This window comes from Capricornis sumatraensis, chromosome 4 (assembly GCF_032405125.1).
Source record: "Capricornis sumatraensis isolate serow.1 chromosome 4, serow.2, whole genome shotgun sequence".
In the NCBI taxonomy this organism is placed as follows: domain Eukaryota; kingdom Metazoa; phylum Chordata; class Mammalia; order Artiodactyla; family Bovidae; genus Capricornis; species Capricornis sumatraensis.
Genome location: NC_091072.1, coordinates 110,500,919 through 110,522,531, shown reverse-complemented (window position 1 = coordinate 110,522,531; position 21,613 = coordinate 110,500,919). Strand labels below are relative to the sequence as shown.

The 21,613-nt window shown below is 43.1% G+C and overlaps 1 protein-coding gene across 1 annotated transcript in view; it reads left to right on the top strand.

The window, feature by feature from the left end:
- PAH (phenylalanine hydroxylase) overlaps positions 1–21,613 on the top strand; it is an 84,477-nt gene that overhangs the window by 52,298 nt on the left and 10,566 nt on the right. Inside the window, exons 5-9 of the mRNA XM_068969833.1 lie at positions 1,951–2,018; positions 13,110–13,306; positions 16,682–16,817; positions 17,928–17,997; positions 21,514–21,570. Coding sequence (XP_068825934.1) covers positions 1,951–2,018; positions 13,110–13,306; positions 16,682–16,817; positions 17,928–17,997; positions 21,514–21,570 — 528 coding nt within the window. The remainder of the gene's footprint in view (positions 1–1,950; positions 2,019–13,109; positions 13,307–16,681; positions 16,818–17,927; positions 17,998–21,513; positions 21,571–21,613) is intronic.

Below are 21,613 nucleotides of genomic sequence, written 5' to 3'. Positions count from 1 at the left end.
CCATGTTGTCAGAAGGTTTTTCCTTCTCTTTTGTGGATGAATAACAACCCATTGTATATATGTACCACATTTTCTTTATCCATTTATCTGTCAGCGAACACTTAGTTTATTTCTGTATCCTGACTGTTTGAATGGGGATGCAGTGGACATAGAGGTGCAGGTACATCTCTAAGAGTGAGTTTATTTCCTTTGGATATATACGTACAAGTAGGATTGCCAGATCATATGGCAGTTCTATTTTTAATTTTTTGAGGAACCTCCGTACTGTGTTCCAAAGTAGTTATACCAGTTTACATTCCCATCAGTAGTACACAAAGGGTTCCTTTTCTCCACATTCTGGCCAACACTCATCTTTTTGATGATAGCTATTCTAACAGATATGAAGTGATAGTTCATGGTGATTTTAGTTTCATCTTACTGATGGTTAGTGATGTGGAGCATCTCTTCATATATCTGTTGGCCATTTGTATATCTTCTTTGGAAAAATGCCTGTTCTGATCCTCTGCCTATTTTTAAATCAGACTATTTGATTTTTGTCTATTGAGTTGTTTGAGTTTCTTGTATATTTTAGATATTAATTCCTTAGCTGATGAAGAGTTTGCAAATGTTTTCTCCTATTTTATTGATTGCCTTTTCATTTCGTTAATTGTTCCCTTTGCTGTGCAGAAGCTTTTCTGTTTGATGTAGTCCCACTTATTTACTTTTGCTTTTGTTGCTTGTGCTTTTGGTGTCATATTCAAAACTTCATTTTCTAGGCCAAGGTCAAGGAGCAATCCTGAGAAAGAACAAAGCTAGAGGAATTACATACCCTGATTTCAAGCGATATTACAAAGCTATAGCGATCAAAACATTTTAGTATGGGCATAAAGGCAGACAGATGAAGTAACGGGACAGATTAAGAGTCTGAAAATAGACTCATGCACATGTAGTCAACTAGTGTTTGATAAGAGAGTGAAGAATACTCAATGGGGGGAAACTGGATATTCATATGCAAAAGAATGAAATTAGACCCCTGTCTTACACTACTCAAAAAATGAACTTGGAATGCAGTAAATTAGGACCTGAAATGATAAAACTCCAAGAAGAAAACACAAGGAAAATGTCCTTTTAACCAATTGTGATCATCTCCGACTCTAGGATGTGACCTCCCCCAACCCTCAACACTGAAAGACACACTTGGCCTCTTTTCACTCATAAATGTTTACAAATTGTTGTGGAAAGGCTGTCTGCAAGTCAGCCTCAGAGGAGAAACTAGTATCATCCTGTTTATGCCCTGAGGCAGAATCTTAGTTAGTCAGGCCCCTGCCAAGTTTTAAAGGTTGATATTTCCTGAGGTGAAGTGAAAAGAGTATGGAACTGAGTGATTCAAATCCTAAGTTTACTGGACTGCTCTTCTCTGAACCACTGTTTATTCTGGAAAGAAAGGGATCATCACACTGGTTTACCTTACCTGTTTCTTGTGAGAGTTATAAGTTCCTAGCATGCACAGACTGGCACATAATAGACACTGAATAAATGGTATTTCTTAAAATTGCAATACCAGTAAGCGTTTACCTATCAGTCTATTAAGGAGTTAAGAGGCAGTGCTGGACTCATACCTTTGGTCAGGAGTTGAGTGGCTATTGTATATCGTCTTCATAGAACTCTGCCTAATTTAGCACATTTATAGATTAGAAATGCTATAGATGAGATTTCTTTAAAACCCAGACACCATTTACACTTAGGAATCCCAAGCAAGAGCTCACATTGAATTGAAAGTGTGGCTAGTAATGTGTCACTCATGATATCTTGTGGGACAATTTATGCTCAGATTAACTGAGACTTTATTTTCAGAATATAATCAGAGGAAGGCGAGATGAAGTGTCAGTGGTCAAAGGCCCCCATTCAAAGCATGTGTAGATAGGCCAGGTTTCAAAGCCTGAAGAAATCAAGTGTCTCCTTTCTTCCTAGGGATTTAAAGACCCTGTATACCGAGCAAGACGGAAGCAATTCGCTGACATTGCCTACAACTATAGACAGTAAGTCTGCTCGGCGTGTTGGTGGGGGATGGGGAGAAGACCATACTCTCCTTTGCCCAACGTTGGAAAATACCAGCTTGGAGAATCCTTCCCTCTGTGTATGTTTGTGTATGTTTAAATCCTCCCTTTAATAACACACATTAAAAAAGTCGCCATGAGATAAAACAATATTACCCCCTACACCAGGGCCCAGCTCTCTCCCAAGCTTTGTTGTGTAATTACGCAGTGACATCTGACATAATTATAAAAGGCATCAGTCCTGAATAAAAGAGTCTCTGGTGTTTCTGCATTAAACCGGGAAAAAGGAAAAAGAAGTATTTACATTCAAGAAGGAGTTGGCTGCTTTACCGAATTAGTGAATCATTGGAGGTTTCAGGAGAGCCAAGCCTCAGGGTTCTACTTTTATCTGATCTGACCCAGATGCGAAGGGCAATTTTAGAATGAGTTTATTTTTTTCTCTCTGGGATTCCGCCAGATTTTAGCCAGAGGAAAATGCAAATATCAAATGTTATTTGGGAAGAGAATTGTTTTGCTATTTTGAGTTCTTGGGAACTACAGAAATGCTCCCATGAGAAACTTAGTGTTTGGGGACCTGAGCTCCATTCCTGAGTTAAGGGTGTGAGAAAAGATGTGCTCAAGAAAAAACATACAGGGTTTAGAACATGAGGTGATGGGACTTTAACAGCTTTGCTAGAATATGGGGGAGATAAATGAGATGCTAACGCTTTGTATACAGGATAAAAACGACCTTCACAAGGGAAAGCCTTCCAGAGAAAATTCCTTTATCTGAATGAATCCTGGTAGTAGAAGGATCCAGAACAGCACTGACCTTAGTCATGTCTAGACCCAGCTGGACTTTAGCTTGTGGCAAGCAGGAATCACGGAATGTGGTGATCTCTCTCCCCGTCTCCATCATGACCCCAGCATGGTCAGGTGGACACATCAGGCAGAGACAAGAGTCCTTCTTCAGATAGTCAATAATAATAGGTCATTTTTAATCTCCTTGCTATGTCTGGGGCTTTGTTAAATGCTTAATGTACATAATTTCATTTAGTCTTAATAATAACTCCCCATTTTTCAGATGGAAAAACTAAAGCTTTAGAACAGCCCAGTAAATAACTTGCTAAAGTCGCAGAACTGGAAGGTGGCAGAGCCTGGTTTTGAACTCAAGCTTTTTTAACCACAGAGTCATTCTCAACCACTTCTTGAGTGTCTGGGGACTCTCCAAGTCAGGAGACAACACTTCTCCAGATGTCCCAGGAGCTGCTTACGGGGTGCATTCACTCCTTCTTGGCTGTTGGGACTTGAGGGAGAGAAACTCAAACCACCTCTTTTCCATAAAAATATTATACCTGGTGAAGAAGTGTGGAGTCGGTTGAATGCTTCCTGATTCTGGATGGTCATGAGTTAAATTGGCTACTGAAAACTATCCAGAGATGGCTGATACTCAAAGGCACACGAGATATTTTCGGGCAATTTTATACCTCATGTTCAGTTCAGTTCAGTTAAGTCACTCAGTCATGTCAGACTCTTTTTGACCCCATGAACCGCAGCACACCAGGCCTCCCTGTCCATCACCAATGGCCAGAGTCTACCCAAACCCATGTCCATTGAGTCGGTGATGTCATCCAACCATCCTTTGTCATCCCCTTCTCTTCCTGCCCTCAATCTTTCCCAAGGTCAGGGTCTTTTCAAATGAGTCAGCTCTTCGCATCAGGTAACCAAAGTATTGGAATTTCAGCTTCAACATCAGTCCTTCCAATGAACACCCAGGACAGATCTCCTTAAGGATGGACTGGTTGGATCTCCTTGCAGTCCAAGGGACTCTCAAGAGTCTTCTCCAACACCACAGTTCAAAAGCATCAATTCTTTGGTGCTCAGCTTTCATTATAGTCCAACTCTCACATCCATACATGACCACTGGAAAAACCATGGCCTTGACTAGACGTGCCTTTGTTGGCAAAGTAATGTCTCTGCTTTTTAATATGCTGTCTAGGTTGGTCATAACTTTTTTTCCAAGGAGTAAGTGTCTTTTAATTTCATGGCTGCAGTCACCATCTGCAGTGCTTTTGGAGCCCCCCAAAAATAAAGTCAGCCACTGTTTCTACTGTTTCCCCATCTATTTGCCATGAAGTGATGGGACCAGATACCATGATCTTAGTTTTCTGAATGTTGAGCTTTAAGCCAACATTTTTACTCTCCTCTGTCACTTTCATCAAGAGGCTCTTTAGTTCTTCTTCACTTTCTGCCATAAGGGTGGCGTCATCTGCATATCTGAGGTTATTGATATTTCTCCCGGCAATCTTGATTCCAGCTTGTGCTTCCTCCAGCCCAGCGTTTCTCATGATGTACTCTGCAGAGAAGTTAAATAAGCAGAGTGACAATATACAGCCTTGACATACTCCTTTTCCTATTTGGAACCAGTCTGTTGTTCCATGTCCAGTTCTAACTATTGCTTCCTGACCTGCATACAGGTTTCTCAAGAGGCAGGTCAGGTGGTCTGGTATTCCCATCTCTCTCAGAATTTTCCAGTTTATTGAGATCCACACAGTCAAAGACTTTGGCATAGTCAACAAAGCAGGAGCAGATTTTTTTCTGGAACTGTCTTGCTTTCTCAATGATCCAGTAGATGTTGGCAATTTGATCTCTGGTTCCTCTGCCTTTGTAAAACCATCCTGAACATCTGGAAGTTCACAGTTCACGTATTACTGAAGCCTGGCTTAGAGAATTTTGAGCATTACTTTACTAGTGTGGGCGATGAGTGCAATTGTGTGGGAGTTTGAGCATTCTTTGTCATTGCCTTTCTTTGAGATTGAAATGAAAACTGACCTTTTCCAGTCCTGTGGGCACTGCTGAGTTTTCCAAATTTGCTGACATATTGAGTGCAGCACTTTCACAGCATCATCTTTTAGGATTTAGTGAAGAGAAATTCACTTCATGTAGTGAATTCACCTCATGTAGTGAAGTGAAATTAAAAGACACTTGCTCTTTGGAAGAAAATATATGACGAACCTAGACAACATATTAAAAGGTAGAGACATTGCTTTACCAACAAATGTCCGTCTAGTGAAAGCTATGGTTTTTCCATTAATCAAGTATGAATGTGAGAGTTGGACCGTAAAGAAAGCTGAGCACTGAAGAACTTATGCTTCTGAGCTGTAGTGTTGGAGAAGACTCTTGAGAGTCTCTTGGATAGTAAGGAGATCAAACCAGTCAATAATAAAGGAAATGAGTCCTGAATATTCATTGGAAGGATTGATGCTGAAGCTGAAACTCCAATACTTTGGAAAAGACTCGGATGCTAGGAAAGATTGAAGGCAGAAGGAGAAGGGGATGACAGAGGGTGAAATGGTTGGATGGCATCACTGACTAGATGGACAGGAGTTTGAGCAAACGCTGGGAGTTGGTGATGGACAGGGAAGTCTGGCATGCTCCAGTCCATGGGGTCGCAAAGAGTTGGACATGACTGAGTGACTGAACTGAATAGTTAAGTGAAAGTCACTCAGCTGCGTCCAACTCTTTGTGACCCCATGAACCTGCCAGGCTCCTCTGTTCATGGAATTCTCAAGGCAAGAATGCTGGAGTGGTTTGCCATTCCCTTCTCCAGGGGATCTTCCCAACCCAGGGATCAAACCCAAGTCTCCCACATTGAGGCAGATTCTTTACCAGCTGAGGTACCAGGGAATCACCTCGTATAGATGAACCCCAAATGGTTAAGTGAGGTACTGAAGGGCATGTGTCTCATTAGGGACTGAACTTGTCCTCCAATTTAAAGCCTGTTTCTGACCTCATCGCCACTCATCTCTTTTGAACTTCTGATGCTGTTTTCCATCCTTTCCCTCTTTGCTTTTGTCTTTTATCTCAGCATCTGTTATAGTTGATTCTCATTCTTTGAAGGTTACTTGCTTACATTGATTTGAGACCCCGGCAAACACAGGGCATTTCCACACTCATCCCCAGATATGTGCAGAGCAAGGGAAAATGTGAGTCTCCTGATGCATCAGTTCCCAACTGAGGTCAAACAAGGCAACACTGCCTTCTTGTTTCGGCTTTTCTACTGTAAACAAGTGTTTCTTTTGCGGTCTCTTTAGAGCCATGTTGTTGACTTTTTGTTCTTTTGGTTGGTATTTTTGTTGTTTAAAATGGCCCTCCAGCATAGAGCTGAAATTCTGTCTTGTGGTCTTGAGTACAGGATGGCTCTGACATGCCTAATGGGGAAAATGTGTGTTCGATATGCTTCCTTCAGGCCTGGGCTGTAGTGCTGCTGGCTGTGAGTTCAGTGTGAATGAATCAACCATATACATTAAGTACGGTGTCTTTAAACAAAGCCACATGCAAGACAAGGTTGGGATTATGAGTTGAAAATGTGATCTGGGTCCTGCACTTCGTGTAGGAGCAATGGTTCAGTGTTCACTTACTCAGAGTTCATGGTGTCTTGATGGAGCAGAACTGCTGTCAGTAAGTAAACTCTGTTCTACTCTCTGAAGTTTTCCCTTCTTCCTCCTTCAGGCTGCATCTCAGTCTCCTCTGCCCTCCTCCTCCTACCCCAAAAATCATCATGCCTTTCAAGACCCAGTTTTGACCCTCTTCCTTGGGCTCTGCCAGCCTCCATGCCAACAGCCCCACATTCTGGCCTCTAGCACCTTCCCAGTCATCCTCCCACATGGAGGTCAAAATCCTGCCCCTGGAGTCATAGACTCACAGGATCACCTGACCCAATGTGTTTACTCTGTTCCAGGACACATGCCAAGATCAAGACCAACAAACTCCATGTCCTCTGGGGATTATTGAGAAAGACAGACAATGACAAAAAGAACAATACATGCTATTGGTATGACCAAAGTCAAAACAGGGGTGTCACGAGGCCAGATAATTAGGAACTTTAATTCTGACTGAAGGGTATTGGTTATAGGAAGTGACATTTAGACTGAGAACTGAAGATGGAGTAGGTGTTTATCAGCCCAGGAGAATGAGGAAAGTGAACAGGAGGGCAGGTATGGTTAGAAACAGGGCTTTTGTTGTAAGGTATATATTTGGGTCCAGAACTGAATTACTGGAGGCAGTCAGAAAGCAGCTAAACCCTGTTAGCAACCTTTTCTTGGCCCATCCACCATGTGATGCTCCGGTTCCTCCCTAAGAATATTTAGCAAAAGTCTTAAAACATCAGTTTGAAGAGGCACTGTCAAATTACTCTTGTGTTTAGGGGGACCAAATTATTTGTCTTGGTAATGATTACATGTATGGGGACTTGGTGTAAAATAAGACTGAGTGAGGATGCTGATACTTTCCTGGACTATAGGTGCTGGACTATCTTGAATGCCATCTTTGGCTGGTGGAATAATGCAAAACCAGTATCTTCTCCTTAAAATATGGTTTTGTTTTTGTTTTTGTTTTTTGGAAGGGAGATCCCAATTGGCTGAAATCTTATTTCAAGCTAAATTGATAATTTTTATTTCAAGCCAAATTAATACTTTCCCTCAAATATCTTGGTTTATTTTACTTCATGAGATCATAGTTTGGTAAAACAATTGATGATATATTCAAAGACTGGGGATCTTGTGTAACCTAGGTCTCTTGGTAGAAGGAGAAGATGGAAGCAAATGTGCAGAATTTAATTCCTAAGTAGACCATGGATGGACAGAGGAGCCTAGCAAGGTCACATGATTTAGTGACTAAACAACAATAAATATTCCCAGAACATCATGGCTGTTAAATAAATATTTGTTGAATGAATGCATGAACCTAGGAGACCCTATGACAGTAAAGATTCAAAGTACCAAATCAGAGATGGAGCTAGGGATTGTGTCTTGAACCACTTAGAAGGCAGCTGCTGCAGAGCTTGATTATGTTTCGGGAGTGGGGTTAGACTTTAGAATTTTATCAAAGAATATGTTAAATGGACTATGAGAATTTTTATCTTTTAGCCACAACTGAACTGAAACAAAAGGGGTGTTTTATTGGCTCCTACAAGTGCACAGTGTAAAGGGAACCGTTGAGGTGGCTCTAGGACTCCGCATCTCATTCTCCTTCCTTCCCCCTGACTCTGGTGTTCCCTCTAGTGACCTTGCTCTGAGGCACTGGCCTTATCTCTCTCAGAAGTGGACCCAGCACCTCTAGGCTGACACCACAATCTGGCCAGAGGTTCTATCTCTTTTCAACAGAATCAACAACATTTCTTTCACTGAGTCTTATTGGCTCTGATCAGGAAATGGGCCCATCTCTCAGCCAATCACTGTGGCCAGGGAAATGAGACACTCTAATTGGCCAGGCCTGGTCACATGCCCCCTCTGAAGGTAGGAGGGGTGGAGTCTCCTCTTCCTTGAACCTGTAGACCGAGAGGGGAGAAGGGTTCTTTACTGGAAGAATGGGAATGGGTATGGAACTCTGGAACAGCAAATGTCAACCAAGGGGATATCTCATTGCCTAGTATGTTACAGTCTCTTGAAAATGTGTTGCTGTTATAGCAGAGACTTTGCTTTCTAAATGAGAATCTGTTATGGTGATAATTTCCAACTATCCAGTCGTATTGTTTGTCAGCACCCGTGTTAGGTACTTTATACACAGTGTTTCACTTACCTCTCCACCATACCCTCCAAAGAGTTACTTGTTATTAGCCCATGTCCTGGCTGTATAGGCTCAGAGAGGTTTACTAAATTTCCTGAGGCTACTCAGCCAATGGCAGAGCAAAGCAGTCTACTTACCTCTGACCTTTTCCAAAGCCTGTTCTTTCTCTTCGTCAGCACTTAACCCTGAAACAATGGTGCCTCTGTAGGCAGGTCTTTCGTGGTGTTCTTTTCACAGTTCCTACACCATTATAGACCCTCTGGGCTTTTAATTCTTAAGCAAAAATCGGTCTTTTCCCCCTACCCTCTGCCCATCACTCCATGGAACATAACAGTGACTTTGTTTTAATGTCTTTGGAAGAGCTACAACTCTGAAAGGGCAAGAGGGACCTAGTTTGGAGCCTGAAGACAATCCATAATTCTAAGGTAAACAGTCTTGCCTTGTCCCAGGCACTGTGTACCCTGTTAGGAAACAGGCTGGCAGCCCAGAGAACAGTCATGGGTCTTTGAAGTCAGGCTTTGTTTGGTTTTCCTTTTTTGCTCTTCAGAACATGGCTCACTCTTAGCTGGCTTTCAAAAGGACCTTTTGAATTAATGATACTTGGACAATAGAGTATCACCTGGGAATATATTGGAATCCAGAAGCTTGGGCTCTCCCCTCCCCCACAGTTCAGTTCAGTTCAGTTCAGCTGCTCAGTCGTGTCCGACTCTTTGCGACCCCATGAATCGCAGCACGCCAGGCCTCCCTGTCCATCACCAACTCCCACAGTTCACTCAGACTCGCGTCCATCGAGTCAGTGATGCCATCCAGCCATCTCATCCTCTGTCGTCCCCTTTTCCTCCTGCCCCCAATCTCTCCCAGCATCAGAGTCTTTTCCAATGAGTCAACTCTTCGAATCAGGTGGCCAAAGTACTGGAGTTTCAGCTTTAGCATCATTCCTTCCAAAGAAATCCCAGTGTTGATCTCCTTCAGAATGGACTGGCTGGATCTCCTTGCAGTCCAAGGGACTCTCAAGAGTCTTCTCCAACACTACAGTTCAAAAGCATCAATTCTTCGGCGCTCAGCCTTCTTCACAGTCCAACTCTCACATCCATACATGATCACAGGAAAAACCATAGTTAAACTTTTCCAAAAAACTTAAGAGGAAGCAACAGCCCAAACTCACTCTATGAAGCCTTCATTGACCTAAATCAAAGTTAGACAACCATACTAATCAACCAATCAGTGGATATCAAGGTGGCAAAGTAGGAAAACATGGAACCCACCTTTGGCTACAAACACAGCAAAAACACATCTACATGAGGAAAATTTCTTACAAAAAAACCACCTGGAAACTGGCAGAAGATCTCTTATACAACCAAAGCTACAAGAAAGATCTCCACATAACCAGTGGGATCAAAAAAAAAAAAAAGAATAGACCAATATCTCTGATAATTGTTGATGTAAAAATTGCTAATACTACCAAATCTAATTCAGCAGAATGTTTAAAAGATTATACACCATAACCAAATGATTTCTTCCTAGAATGCAAGGATAGTACAACCTGAAAAAATGAATGTAACATGCCACATTAACAGAATGAAGGACGAAGTTCAGTTCAGCCCAGTTCAGTTGCTCAGTCGTGTCCGACTCTTTGTGACCCCATGAACTGCAGCACACCAGGCCTCCCTGTCCATCACCAACTCCCTGAGTCCACCCAAGTCCATGTCCATTGAGTCGGTGATGCCATCCAACCATCTCATCCTCTGTCATCCCCTTCTCCTCCTGTCCTCAATCTTTCCCAGGGTCAGGGTCTTTTCAAACGAGTCAGCTCTTTGTAACAGGTAGCCAAAGTATTGGAGTTTCAGCTTCAAAATCAGTTCCTACCAATGAACACCCAGGACTGATCTGCTTTAGGATCTAGTTGGATCTCCTTGCAGTCCAAGGGACTCTCAAGAGTCTTCTTCAGCACCACACTTTAAAAGCATCAATTCTTGGATGCTCAGCTTTCTTTATAGTCCAACTCTCACATCCATACATAACCACTGGAAAAACCATAGCATTGACTAAACGGACCTTTGTTGGCAAAGTAATGTCTCTGCTTTTTAATATGCTGTCTAGATTCGTCATCACTTTCTGTCCAAGGAGTAAGCATCTTGTAATTTCATGGCTGCAGTGACCATCTGCAGTGCTTTTGGAGCCCAGAAAAATAAAGTCAGCCACTGTTTCCACTGTTTCCCCATCTATTTGCCATGAAGTGATGGGACCAGATGCCATGATCTTAGTTTTCTGAATGTTGAATTTTAAGCCAACTTTTTCACTCTCCTCTTTCACTTTCGTCAATAGGCTCTTTAGTTCTTCTTCACTTTCTGCCATAAGGGTGGTGTCATCTGCATATCTGAGGTTATTGATATTTCTCCCGGCAATCTTGATTTCAGCTTGTGCTTCATTCAGCCCCGCATATCTCATGATGTACTCTGCATACAAATTAAATAAGTAGGGTGACAATATACAGCCTTGACATACTCCTTTTCCTATTTGGAATCAGTTTGTTGTTCCATGTCGAGTTCTAACTCTTGCTTCCTGACATACAGATTTCTCAGGAGGCAAGTCAGGTAGTCTGGTATTCCCATCTCTTTCAGAATTTTCCAGTTTATTGTGATCCACACAGTTAAAGCCTTTGGCACAGTCAATAAAGCAGAAATAGATGTTTTTCTGGAATTCTCTTGCTATTTCCATGATCCAGCAGATGTTGGCAATTCGATCTCTGGTTCCTCTGCCTTTTCTAAAACCAACTTGAACATCTGGAAGTTCACTTTCCCGTATTGCTGACGCTTGGCTTGGAGAATTTTAAGCATTACTTTATTATCATGTGAGATGAGTGCAATTTTGTGGTAGTTTGAGCATTCTTTGGCATTGCCTTTCTTTGGGATTAGAATGAAAACTGACCTTTTCCAGTCCTGTGGCCATGGCTGAGCTTTCCAAATTTGCTGGCATATAGAGTGCAGCACTTTCACAGCATCATCTTTCAGTATTTGAAATAGCTCAATTGGAATTCCATCACCTCCACTAGCTTTGTCTGTAATGATGCTTCCTAAGGCCCACTTGACGTCACATTCCAGGATGTCTGGCTCTAGGTGAGTGACCACACCATCGTGATTATCTGGGTTGTGAAGATCTTTTTTGTACAGTTCTTCTGTGTATTCTTGCCACCTCTTCTTAATAACTTCTGCTTCTGTTAGGTCCCTGCCATTTTGGTATATATATCAATTAATGCACAAAAATCATTTCACAGAATTCAACATCCTTTCAATGTATAAATGCAACAAACTAGATACAGGCAAAAACTACTTTGATATAAAAAATTAAAACTCACAATTAGCATTGTACTCAATGGTAAAAAGCTGAAATCTTTTCCTCTACAATCATGAACAGATGAAGATACCCACTGTCTCCACTTCTATTCAACACAGTACTGGAAGTCCCAGACAGCAGTTAGGTAATAAAATAAATCAAAGGCATTGATAAGGAAAGGAAGAAGCAGAATGATCTCTATTTACAGATGATATAATCTTATGTGTAAAAAATCCTAAACATCCCACTGAAAAACTGTTAGAATAAATGAATTCAAAGTTGCAGGATACACAACTAACACAAAATCACATATGTTTCTATACACTAAAAATCAGTTTATGGGTCATTCACCCAGCAGGAATGGGACTTATTTTATCGTGATTAAGCCCCTCCTACTGTCTCCTGTGGCTTCTGCTTTATCTTAGGACATGAGGTTTTTTTTTTTTTTTTTTAGTGAGTTCCAGCATCCTCCCCTCCCCCACAGGTTCAGGATACAAGGGGTAGGTCCAACATATGTACTTTAGCAAACTCTCCATAGTTTTGTTATGTCATAGCAACAGATTCTGGGTAAGCAGATCTTATACCTAGCATGCATTTAAATATTCTTATAACATCCTAGGGGCAGAAATACCAAATCCAGCAAGTTTATGCCCACTCAACAAGGGATCTCAAACTCATGGTGTATATAGTAAATCCACTTGAGCTCACAGGTATGGTTGCTTTAGTTGAGAGTACAAAACACTATTGTTTTGCTTGAGCTTGGATGCTTTTGTTCAGAAAGAGGATGTATTCTTCGCTTGTCTCAGTCCCCATCCTCCTATTATCTATCCCTGCTACTTTACACAGTAAATGCTACATGTTAAATGCACTTCTGAAGGTAAGTGTATTTCCACACTGGGTAGAGTAGGAGATAGAAGAGCAGAAAAGCCCAGTAGTTGCCCATGAATGAGAAGAAATCCTTGGTGCAGTGGGTAGGGTTGCAAGCTTCTGTCCTTGCTTAACCAAGTCACATGAATGTTTCCTATATCAAGAAGTGGAATTTTTCTTTTTCAGATAACTTATGAAATAGGAAATCCACTGTCGTCTGGGGTGGCAGCTCATGGACTCTGGACCCATGTCCCTCTGCCCAAGCTCCTTCACCCTTTCCTCTGTACCTGCCCTGCTGCTGATAAATATTTCATGTCTGTTTCCTAGCGGGCAGCCCATTCCTCGAGTGGAATACACAGAGGACGAAAAGAAAACATGGGGGACGGTGTTCAGGACCCTGAAGTCCTTGTATAAGACCCATGCTTGCTATGAGCACAACCACATTTTTCCCCTTCTGGAAAAGTATTGCGGCTTCCGTGAAGATAACATTCCCCAGCTCGAAGAGGTTTCTCAGTTTCTGCAGAGTAAGTGCACATCTGGGTCAAAAGGTTGGGGGCTGGGGATAGAAAGGGGGAGAGAAGGAAATTTAGGCAAGTGTGAGTGTGTTCGTGCTGATGCAGGCAGGTTGATTCTCCCAGGAAAATATGTATTTCACTGCTGGGCTCTGCCTCCCTGCCAGGCCCCCAAAATCCAGTGTGGCTTTTGCCATGTCTATATCCCTGAAAGGTTTTTTTAATCCTCAAAGCCCAAGGTGCCTAGTCAGGGTTCTCCCCGCAGCTCCTGCTATGTTATGAGCTGACTGCAGTGTGCATTTGTGTAAGACATGCACTATTTGTGCCAAGAGATCTGAGCCCTAAGTCTATTCATCTGGTCTCTGGAATCTTGTTTTGATCCTCTCTAGTTGGGAGAACCTTCCTTAGTTTAGTCATTTGTCAAATGGAGACCATCCACCATTTAGTCTTTCTCATAGGGAAATTGTGAGAATGAAATCAAATACTGAAAGTGAAAGCCTAGCGCTCATGTATAGTAGGTGCTTACTGAGTTTGGGATGCATTGCAATCTGAGTAATTCAGTAGGTAAACAGGTGATTGAACTGACCTGCCCATCATTTCAGGGGAGAAAAGTGTTTTCTTTTCTGCCAGGAGCTGTTGACCCAGCAAAACCAAGATAAACAGTCAACACATGTTAAACACCTACTATGTGCTAAGTAAAATGTGGGAAATTAGGGAGACAGACCACAGGGTTATAGAAGGAAGAGTTTTCTATGCCTCAGAGCTACGCAGAGACGGTGTGGCCAGCTCTAGGGCAAGAAGCCAGGGAAGCTACCTGGTAGGGAGGGAAGTGGGAGCTGGACTAAATGGGGAGTGAGTTGGATGGCCTTTTGAATCCCTTCTATTTAGAGTCTTTACTATTCAGATAGAGAGGAGCAGGGCTCAAACAAAATGAACTTCAACCTGAGGGTCTAAGACACATAAACCAAGGGACAAAGGAGTCTTAAAGATATTCTTTGGCTAGTTACCCATGTTGTTATGGCCAATAACAAGAAGAATACAACAGTAATACTAGTAGTTGTGTGTGTGTGTATGTGTGTGTGTGTGTGTGTGTGTGTGTGTGTGTTTGCGCGCGCTCACATGCATGCACATGTGCATGTGCTCAGTCGTGTCTGACTCTTGCAACCCCAAATACTGCAGCCCATCAGGCTCCTCTGTCCACGGAATTTTCCAGGCAAGAATACTGGAGTGGGTGGCCATTTCCTCCTCCAGGGGATCTTCCTGACTCAGGGATTGAACCCACGTCTCCTGCATTGGCAGCTGGATTCTTTACCACCAAATGATGGGGTGGCGGGTGGGGGTGGGAAAGAAGTGTGTGCTAAGTCATCCAGTCGTGTCTGAGTCTTTATAACCCCATGGGCTATAGCCTTCTAGGCTTCTCTGTCCACAGGGATTCTCCAGGCAAGAATACTGGAGTGGGTTGCCATGCCCTCCTCCAGGGGACCTTCCCAACCCAGGGGTCGAACCTGGGTCTTCAGCGATGCAGGCGAATTCTTTACCATCTGAACAACCAGGGAAGCCAATGGACTATATACTGCACCAGTGTCTAGGAGAGAAGTCCAGTTCAGTTCAGTTGCCCAGTTGTGTCTGACTTTTTGTGACCCCATGGACTGCAGCATGTCAGTCTTCGCTGTCCATCACCAACTCCCGGGCTTGCTCAAACTCCTGTTCATCGAGTCAGTGATGCCATCCAACCATCTCATCCTCTGTCATCCCCTTCTCCTGCCTTCAATCTTTCCCAGCATCAGGGTCTTTTCCAATGAGTCAGTTCTTTACATCAGGTGGCCAAAGTATTGGAGTTTCAGTTTCAACATCAGTCCTTCGAATGAATATCCAGGACTGATTTCCTTTAGGATGGACTGGTTGGATCTCCTTGCAGTCCAAGGGACTCTCAAGAGTCTTCTCCAACACCACAGTTCAAATGCATCAGTTCTTCAGTGCTCAGCCTTCTTTATAGTCTAGCTCTCACATCCATACACGACTACTGGAAAAACCATAACTTTGACTAGATAGACCTTTGTTGGCAAAGTAGTGTCTCTGCTTTTTAATATGCTGTCTAGGTTGATCATAGCTTTTATTCCAAGGAGCAAGCTTCTTTTAATTTCATGGCTGCAGTCACCATTTGCAGTGATTTTGGAGCCCAGGAAAATAAAGTATCTCACTGTTTCCATTGTTTCCCCATCTATTTGCCAAGAAATGATGAGACCAGATGCCCACTGGAGAAGGCAATGGCAAACCTCTTCAGAATTCTTGCCTTGAGAACCCCATGAGCAGTAGAAGAGAAGCATCGAGTAGTGATTATAGAAACAGACTCTGAAGCCAGAGTGTTGGTAGCTGTGACCTTGGGCAGAGCTTTAATTGCTGCATCTTCTCAGCTCCCCCATCTGTAAAGTGCAGAGAATAGGAGCTCTACCTCCTAGAGTTACGATGAGGATTAATTAATGTATATAAAGTGCTTAAACCTGTGTCTGACACATGGTGGGTATTATACAGCGTTAACTATTACTATCATGATCGTGGTCATTACCATTCTCCTTCCAAGTCTGAAATTAGGGAGATTGAGAGACAGATACAAGAGCCAGAGGATGGGTGATCAAAATGGTATTGGTATTTTATTACCGATAGAAGCTGCTTTGAGAATGTGGTATAGATGTGTAGGCAAAATGGACTTTCTAACGTTTCACCCCTGGATTAGGTAAACTAACTTGCCAATTAATTCACTGGCACAGTATCTAGTCCATTGGCTGGCCAAGAGCCAACTAGAATGTGTTCCTGTGTGGACAGTCAGGAGAGAAAGGGCAGAGGGGGTGAAGTTGAAAATATTCATTTCCTCTTCTCAAATCTTCAGTCAGAGAAGTCACTGTTCCTCATGGGGTGTACCTATATGTGCTATATGGAAAGCACTACAGAAAAGCTGGAAGTGCTCTTTTCATATTCCTCCCTCCTGGGAAGCAGAATGAAAATTCCCTGCTACTCTGGAAACATGAGAAGTAAGGAATAAGTGTTCCACCCTAACAAACAATAATGAAAGTTTAAACTTATTGGAAGTTTCCATGTGCTAGGCTCTAAGTCTTTTATACTTATTTGTTCTTCTGATTCTCAGAATAATCTTAAGAAATATCTCCCCACATTTTGCACATGAGAAAACTGAGGCTCAGAGAGGTGAAGTTACCTGACCCAGATCACCCAGCTAGAAAGTACTAAGGCATAGATTTGAAGTCATTTCTGCTTGGCGTCAACGTCTGCGCTCTTGAACAGTTGAATGTGCTGCTTTCCTCCCTAACGGTCTTCAGGTCCCTCCGGCTCCCTGTGATGGGCTCTGAGTTTTCTTTCTCCTTTGCTTCCCAGGTTGCACTGGTTTCCGCCTCCGACCGGTGGCTGGCCTGCTTTCTTCTCGGGATTTCTTGGGTGGCCTGGCTTTCCGAGTCTTCCACTGCACTCAGTACATCAGACATGGGTCTAAGCCCATGTATACACCAGAACCGTGAGTACTGTCCTTTTGCTATCAGTTTCTAGCCACAATGAGTTCCATCTCACCTGGCTCCAAGAACAAGGCTGGGACTCACTGTGGGCTGGTCCACAGGACTCATTGCCTGCATTGTTTGATATAGTGCAACAAGGGAATTTCATCTCTTCTGGGGATTTTCCCCATCCAAATAGACTGTACTGATCGGAGATTCAGGCATCTTCTGAATCAAAGGTTCAGATGAGAGAATGAGAGTTCACATTCAAATTCCAAAGAGATTGTAGAAAAGTCAGAGCTATGAAATGCCAAATGGGAATAGGAACAAGTGACAGCCAGGCTGTCTCAACACTTCCTGATTCCTGGATCACCTCTAGATGATTCTCATCTCTCTTTGCCTAGGTTGGGTCTCAGCTGAAGATACAGAATGTCTGGCCACTGTGCCTCTTATTTTTGCATGTCGCCATCTCCTCAGACAGCTAGAACTGAAATAGTTTATGTGAACAGTCAGCAGGATACCCCAAATGATCTTTCCCAGCCTGCAAAATTCATTACTAGAAATCAGAAAAGACCTATTCCTAGTAAATCTGGCACCTAGAGTGTTAAGTAAATGTTAAGTTTTCTTCTGTAACCAGTGTCAGCCCCCTCCAGGATGAAACAGGAGCATCACTAATATTATTATTGTTGTTGTTGTTACTGTTATTATTACTTCTACTATTATTATTATTTAGTTCTCATGGAGAATAACTGAGCATATTGTATCTGCCCAGGGATGTCAATACCAAGGAGAAGACTTGGGACGGGAAGTGTTTGTGATCTGCAGTTCATTCAGGTGTATGGCTGCCCATAGGAATACTGGCTCTTTTGTTCTACATCCCACTGGGCATACACTCAAAATCCCCTGGCCACTGTGTTCTGTCCTGTCCTTTACATTTCTTTTCCCTTCTTCTTTTTCTCTTGTATCTTGTTTCAACTGATACCAAGCCTTACATACCCCTTATTCTTAGGAATGAGGTTATAAGACTGAATGAGTTGCTTGTTGCTTTCTGCCCATTCCTCGTGTAGAAAGACTGAGTCCTGCATAGCTTATAACCCTCCTCCTCTCCAAGCTCTGTGCTTTTTGTTTTTCAGGGACATATGCCATGAGCTCTTGGGACATGTACCTTTGTTTTCGGATCGCAGCTTTGCCCAGTTTTCCCAGGTGAGCAATTAATTTCTCTAGCCTTCTAGTTACAGGGTGAGGCCTGGATTGCTCAGATAAATTGAACCCATGGAGGGGCCCTCATGTCCTCTGCAAGGGTGGAATCCAGGTATAGTTCTGTGACCCCATCACAGGTGGGAATGTGGTCCCATGGGGCTGGCTAATTACCAATTCCAGTGACCACAGCATGGAGCTGGTGATTTGGTCATCCTAGGAATTGTGTGTTATTGACTTAGCTAATTTCACCTGTCCTACTGGATGTAGTTTAAGAACCTTTTCATCTGTGAAAACCTCCCAGATCCCCTTGCAGAAGTAACTTTGCTTTCTTCCAAGTTCTTGTGGCATCTTTCCCCTCATATTGTGGGTCTTTGCCACTTTCTACCTTATCAGGCAATCATTTTTGTATATGCTTTAAGTAAGTAAGATGGCATTTGCCAAGACTCTAGTGCCAATAGCCTGACTCATGGTAAAAAATAAAGAGCCACTTGCCTTCTCACCATCATCAAGGCAGCAGGCTAGCTTTGATTCATCTATTACAGTGGTGAGCAGGCTCAAAAATGCCTTTTGGATGACTGAAAGAATTTCACAAATTCTCTTCTGGCACTGAGAGGCAGCCCCAAACCATGGTGGGGAACTGGGATGGTGGGAGAGTGGAATGGTAGTGCTGTGTAGCCCGGAGCAAGTCGCCACACCACCCTGCGTCTCAGTCAGCACAGAAGTGGATCCATAAAGAGCCCTTCCTGATGGCCTCTTTCCTCACAAGGAGGAATAGTGATCAAATAGAATGACCTATGAGCAAATGCTGGGCCAAGGATGAATTTCACAGTAATGGGATTGTATGTAAATCACTTAAGCATCTTCCTTTAGCCAGAAAGAAAGAACTATTTCTACTCTTGAATGAGGAGTCTGCTACATGATAGCTGAAACAAACAGAGAGCAAAATTAACTGCTTACTAGACAAGGAAAAATGGTACTTGTTAGACACAGCCTCTCTAAACAGAAAAAACAGCTGCTTTTATGTGTGTTAGATGCTCAGCCATGTCTGACTCTTTGCGACCCCCTGGACTGTAGCCCACCAGGCTCCTCTGTCCATGGGATTCTCCAGGCAGGAATACCGGAGTGGGTTGCCATTTCCTCCTCCAGGGGATCTAACAAACTGAGGGACTGAACCCCTGTCTCCTATGCCTCCTGCATTGGCAGGCAGATTCTTTACCACTGAGCCACCTTATGTGGGCTTGGGGGAATTGCAAAGTTCAGAAATTGTTGGACTTTTAGAAGTGGGAGTGTTTAGAAATTAGGTGAACCTTTGCTGTGGAAGTGTCACCACAGGAGTAGCTGACTTTCAGAAGCGTGGTTCCTGCTGCCAAGATGTCATAGATTGCTTTCAAACTAGGATTGGAAGTTTTTATTCTCATTACTAAAAGTTTTACTTCCCAGTCAGAGGCTAAATGGCCATCCTCCTTAAGCCATTTTCAATTTGGGGATCCCCACAGAGGGGTTGGAAGTTACCTGAATCAGCAGACAGGAGCTTCTGGCTCATCCGTGTTCCTGGTTCCAGTTTTGACCTGGACAGTTCCAAAGCAGGGAGTTATTTTGAGTTCCCTGAGCATATTCTCTTTCAATCTAAAAGCAGGACTAGTTTCCCACTGGAGTGCAGGATGGAGTGGGGATGAAGCACTTTGGGTTCCTTGTTTTAGGCAAGATCTGGGCTCACAAAGAATAGTGGCTATGAGAACAGGGAACCCTTTCAACCTTGCATTTATTGATGGTGACTTCTGTTAGACTTGGGCTTCCCAGGTGGTGCTGGTGGTAAAGAACCTGCTTGCCAGTTCAAGAGATGTAAGAGACATGGGTTCAGCCTCTAAGTCGGGAAGATCCCCTGGAAGAGGACATTGCCTCTCCTTAGAGAGATTTTTCACAGGTTGTGCATTTGGCCTGTACAATTGTCTTTCCTCAGCTATCAGCAGAGCCAATAACAGCCTCACTTCCATCAAGTGTTTGCTCAAATATCACCTTTCCAATGATGCTTTTAAATTGTGGTGCTGGAGAGGACTCTTGAGAGTCCCTTGGACTATCAGGAGATTAAACCAGCTGACCCTAAAAGAAATAAACCCTGAATGTTCACTGGAAGGACTGATGCTAAAGCTGAAGCTCCAGTACTTTGGCCACCTGATATGATGAGCTGACTCATTAGAAGAGACCCTGATGCTGGGAAAGATCGAGGGCAGGAAGAAAAGGAGGTGACAGAGAATAAGATGGTTGGATGGCATCACTGATTCAATGGACATGAGTTTGAGCAAACTGAGTGAAGCACAAAGAAGCCTGGAATGCCTCAGTCCATGGGGTTGCAAAGAGTCAGACATGACTTTGAGATTGAACAACAGCAACAGAGTGATTTTTAAAAATCATTCTGAGGCCTTATTTAAAATCGCAGCCTCTGGACTTCTCTGACGGTCCAGAGGTTAAGAATCTGCCTTTCAATGCAGGCATTTGAAGGTTCAATTCTATCCCTGGTTGGGGAACTAAGATGCCGTATGCTGCAGAGCAACTAATCCCGCATGCCTGAACTAGAGAGCCTGCATGCCGCACCTACTGAGCCTGCAAGCGGCAATGAAGACCCAATACAGCCAAAAAAAAAAAGATGAAGGATAGGGCAATCAAGGCCCCCGACCCCACCCCTGCTTCTCTGGCACTCTGGATCCCCCTCGTCCCTTTCTCCTTCTGTTTCTTCTTTCCGAAGAACTTATCACCTTTAACATGCTTATCATTTACTGTCTATCCATTTAAATGTAAAGGTCGGGGATCTTTATCAATTTCGTACATTACCTGTCACATAGAAGGCATTCAATAAATATTTTTGGAATGATTGAATGCCTATTAGTAGGAAAGAAATATAATATATATATATATATATACACACACACATATTATATTTGTATACATATATGTGCTCTGTCTGCTGCAAATCAGTCTGGAGCAAATGCTATAAAAAGAGACAGAGACCACTAGGGGCTTCTGAGTTGGGAGGCGTGATGTAGAGGTGGCCAGTGACATCTCAGACTCTCCAGCTATGCACATACCTGGACAGATGTCAAGCACTTCACAGCAAGTCTCCTATGGTATCTTCAGGGGACTTGATGACGTCCCATCTGGTGCACCAGGAATATTCCACTTGAACGTGGAAGGATAATCAGGACTTGAAACATTAGACACAACCTACCGTGTGACCTTGAGCAGGTCATCTCTTTTCTCTGTGCCTCAGTTTTCTCTTTTGTAAAGTGAATGAATAGAGGACCAAGTGATGGAGAAAGGCTTCCTCCATCCTCGAGATCTGTGGTTCTATGAAGTGTGGTCAGTGAAGCCTTGACAGAACAGTTAAGAGTCTACCTGAGCCCTTCTGAAGGTATCTAGCCGCCCATCCCCTTCCTGTGGTCAAATACGAGGTTGGATCTGAGGGTCAAGGTTGAAGGTCAGCAGATTCCAGCCATGTCAGTGCTGGTTTCTCTGCCGTTACAGGAGATTGGCCTTGCCTCCCTGGGTGCACCTGACGAGTACGTTGAGAAACTTGCAACAGTAAGTACCCTCTCTCCCTGGTGGATGGTGGGAATGTCTTGGG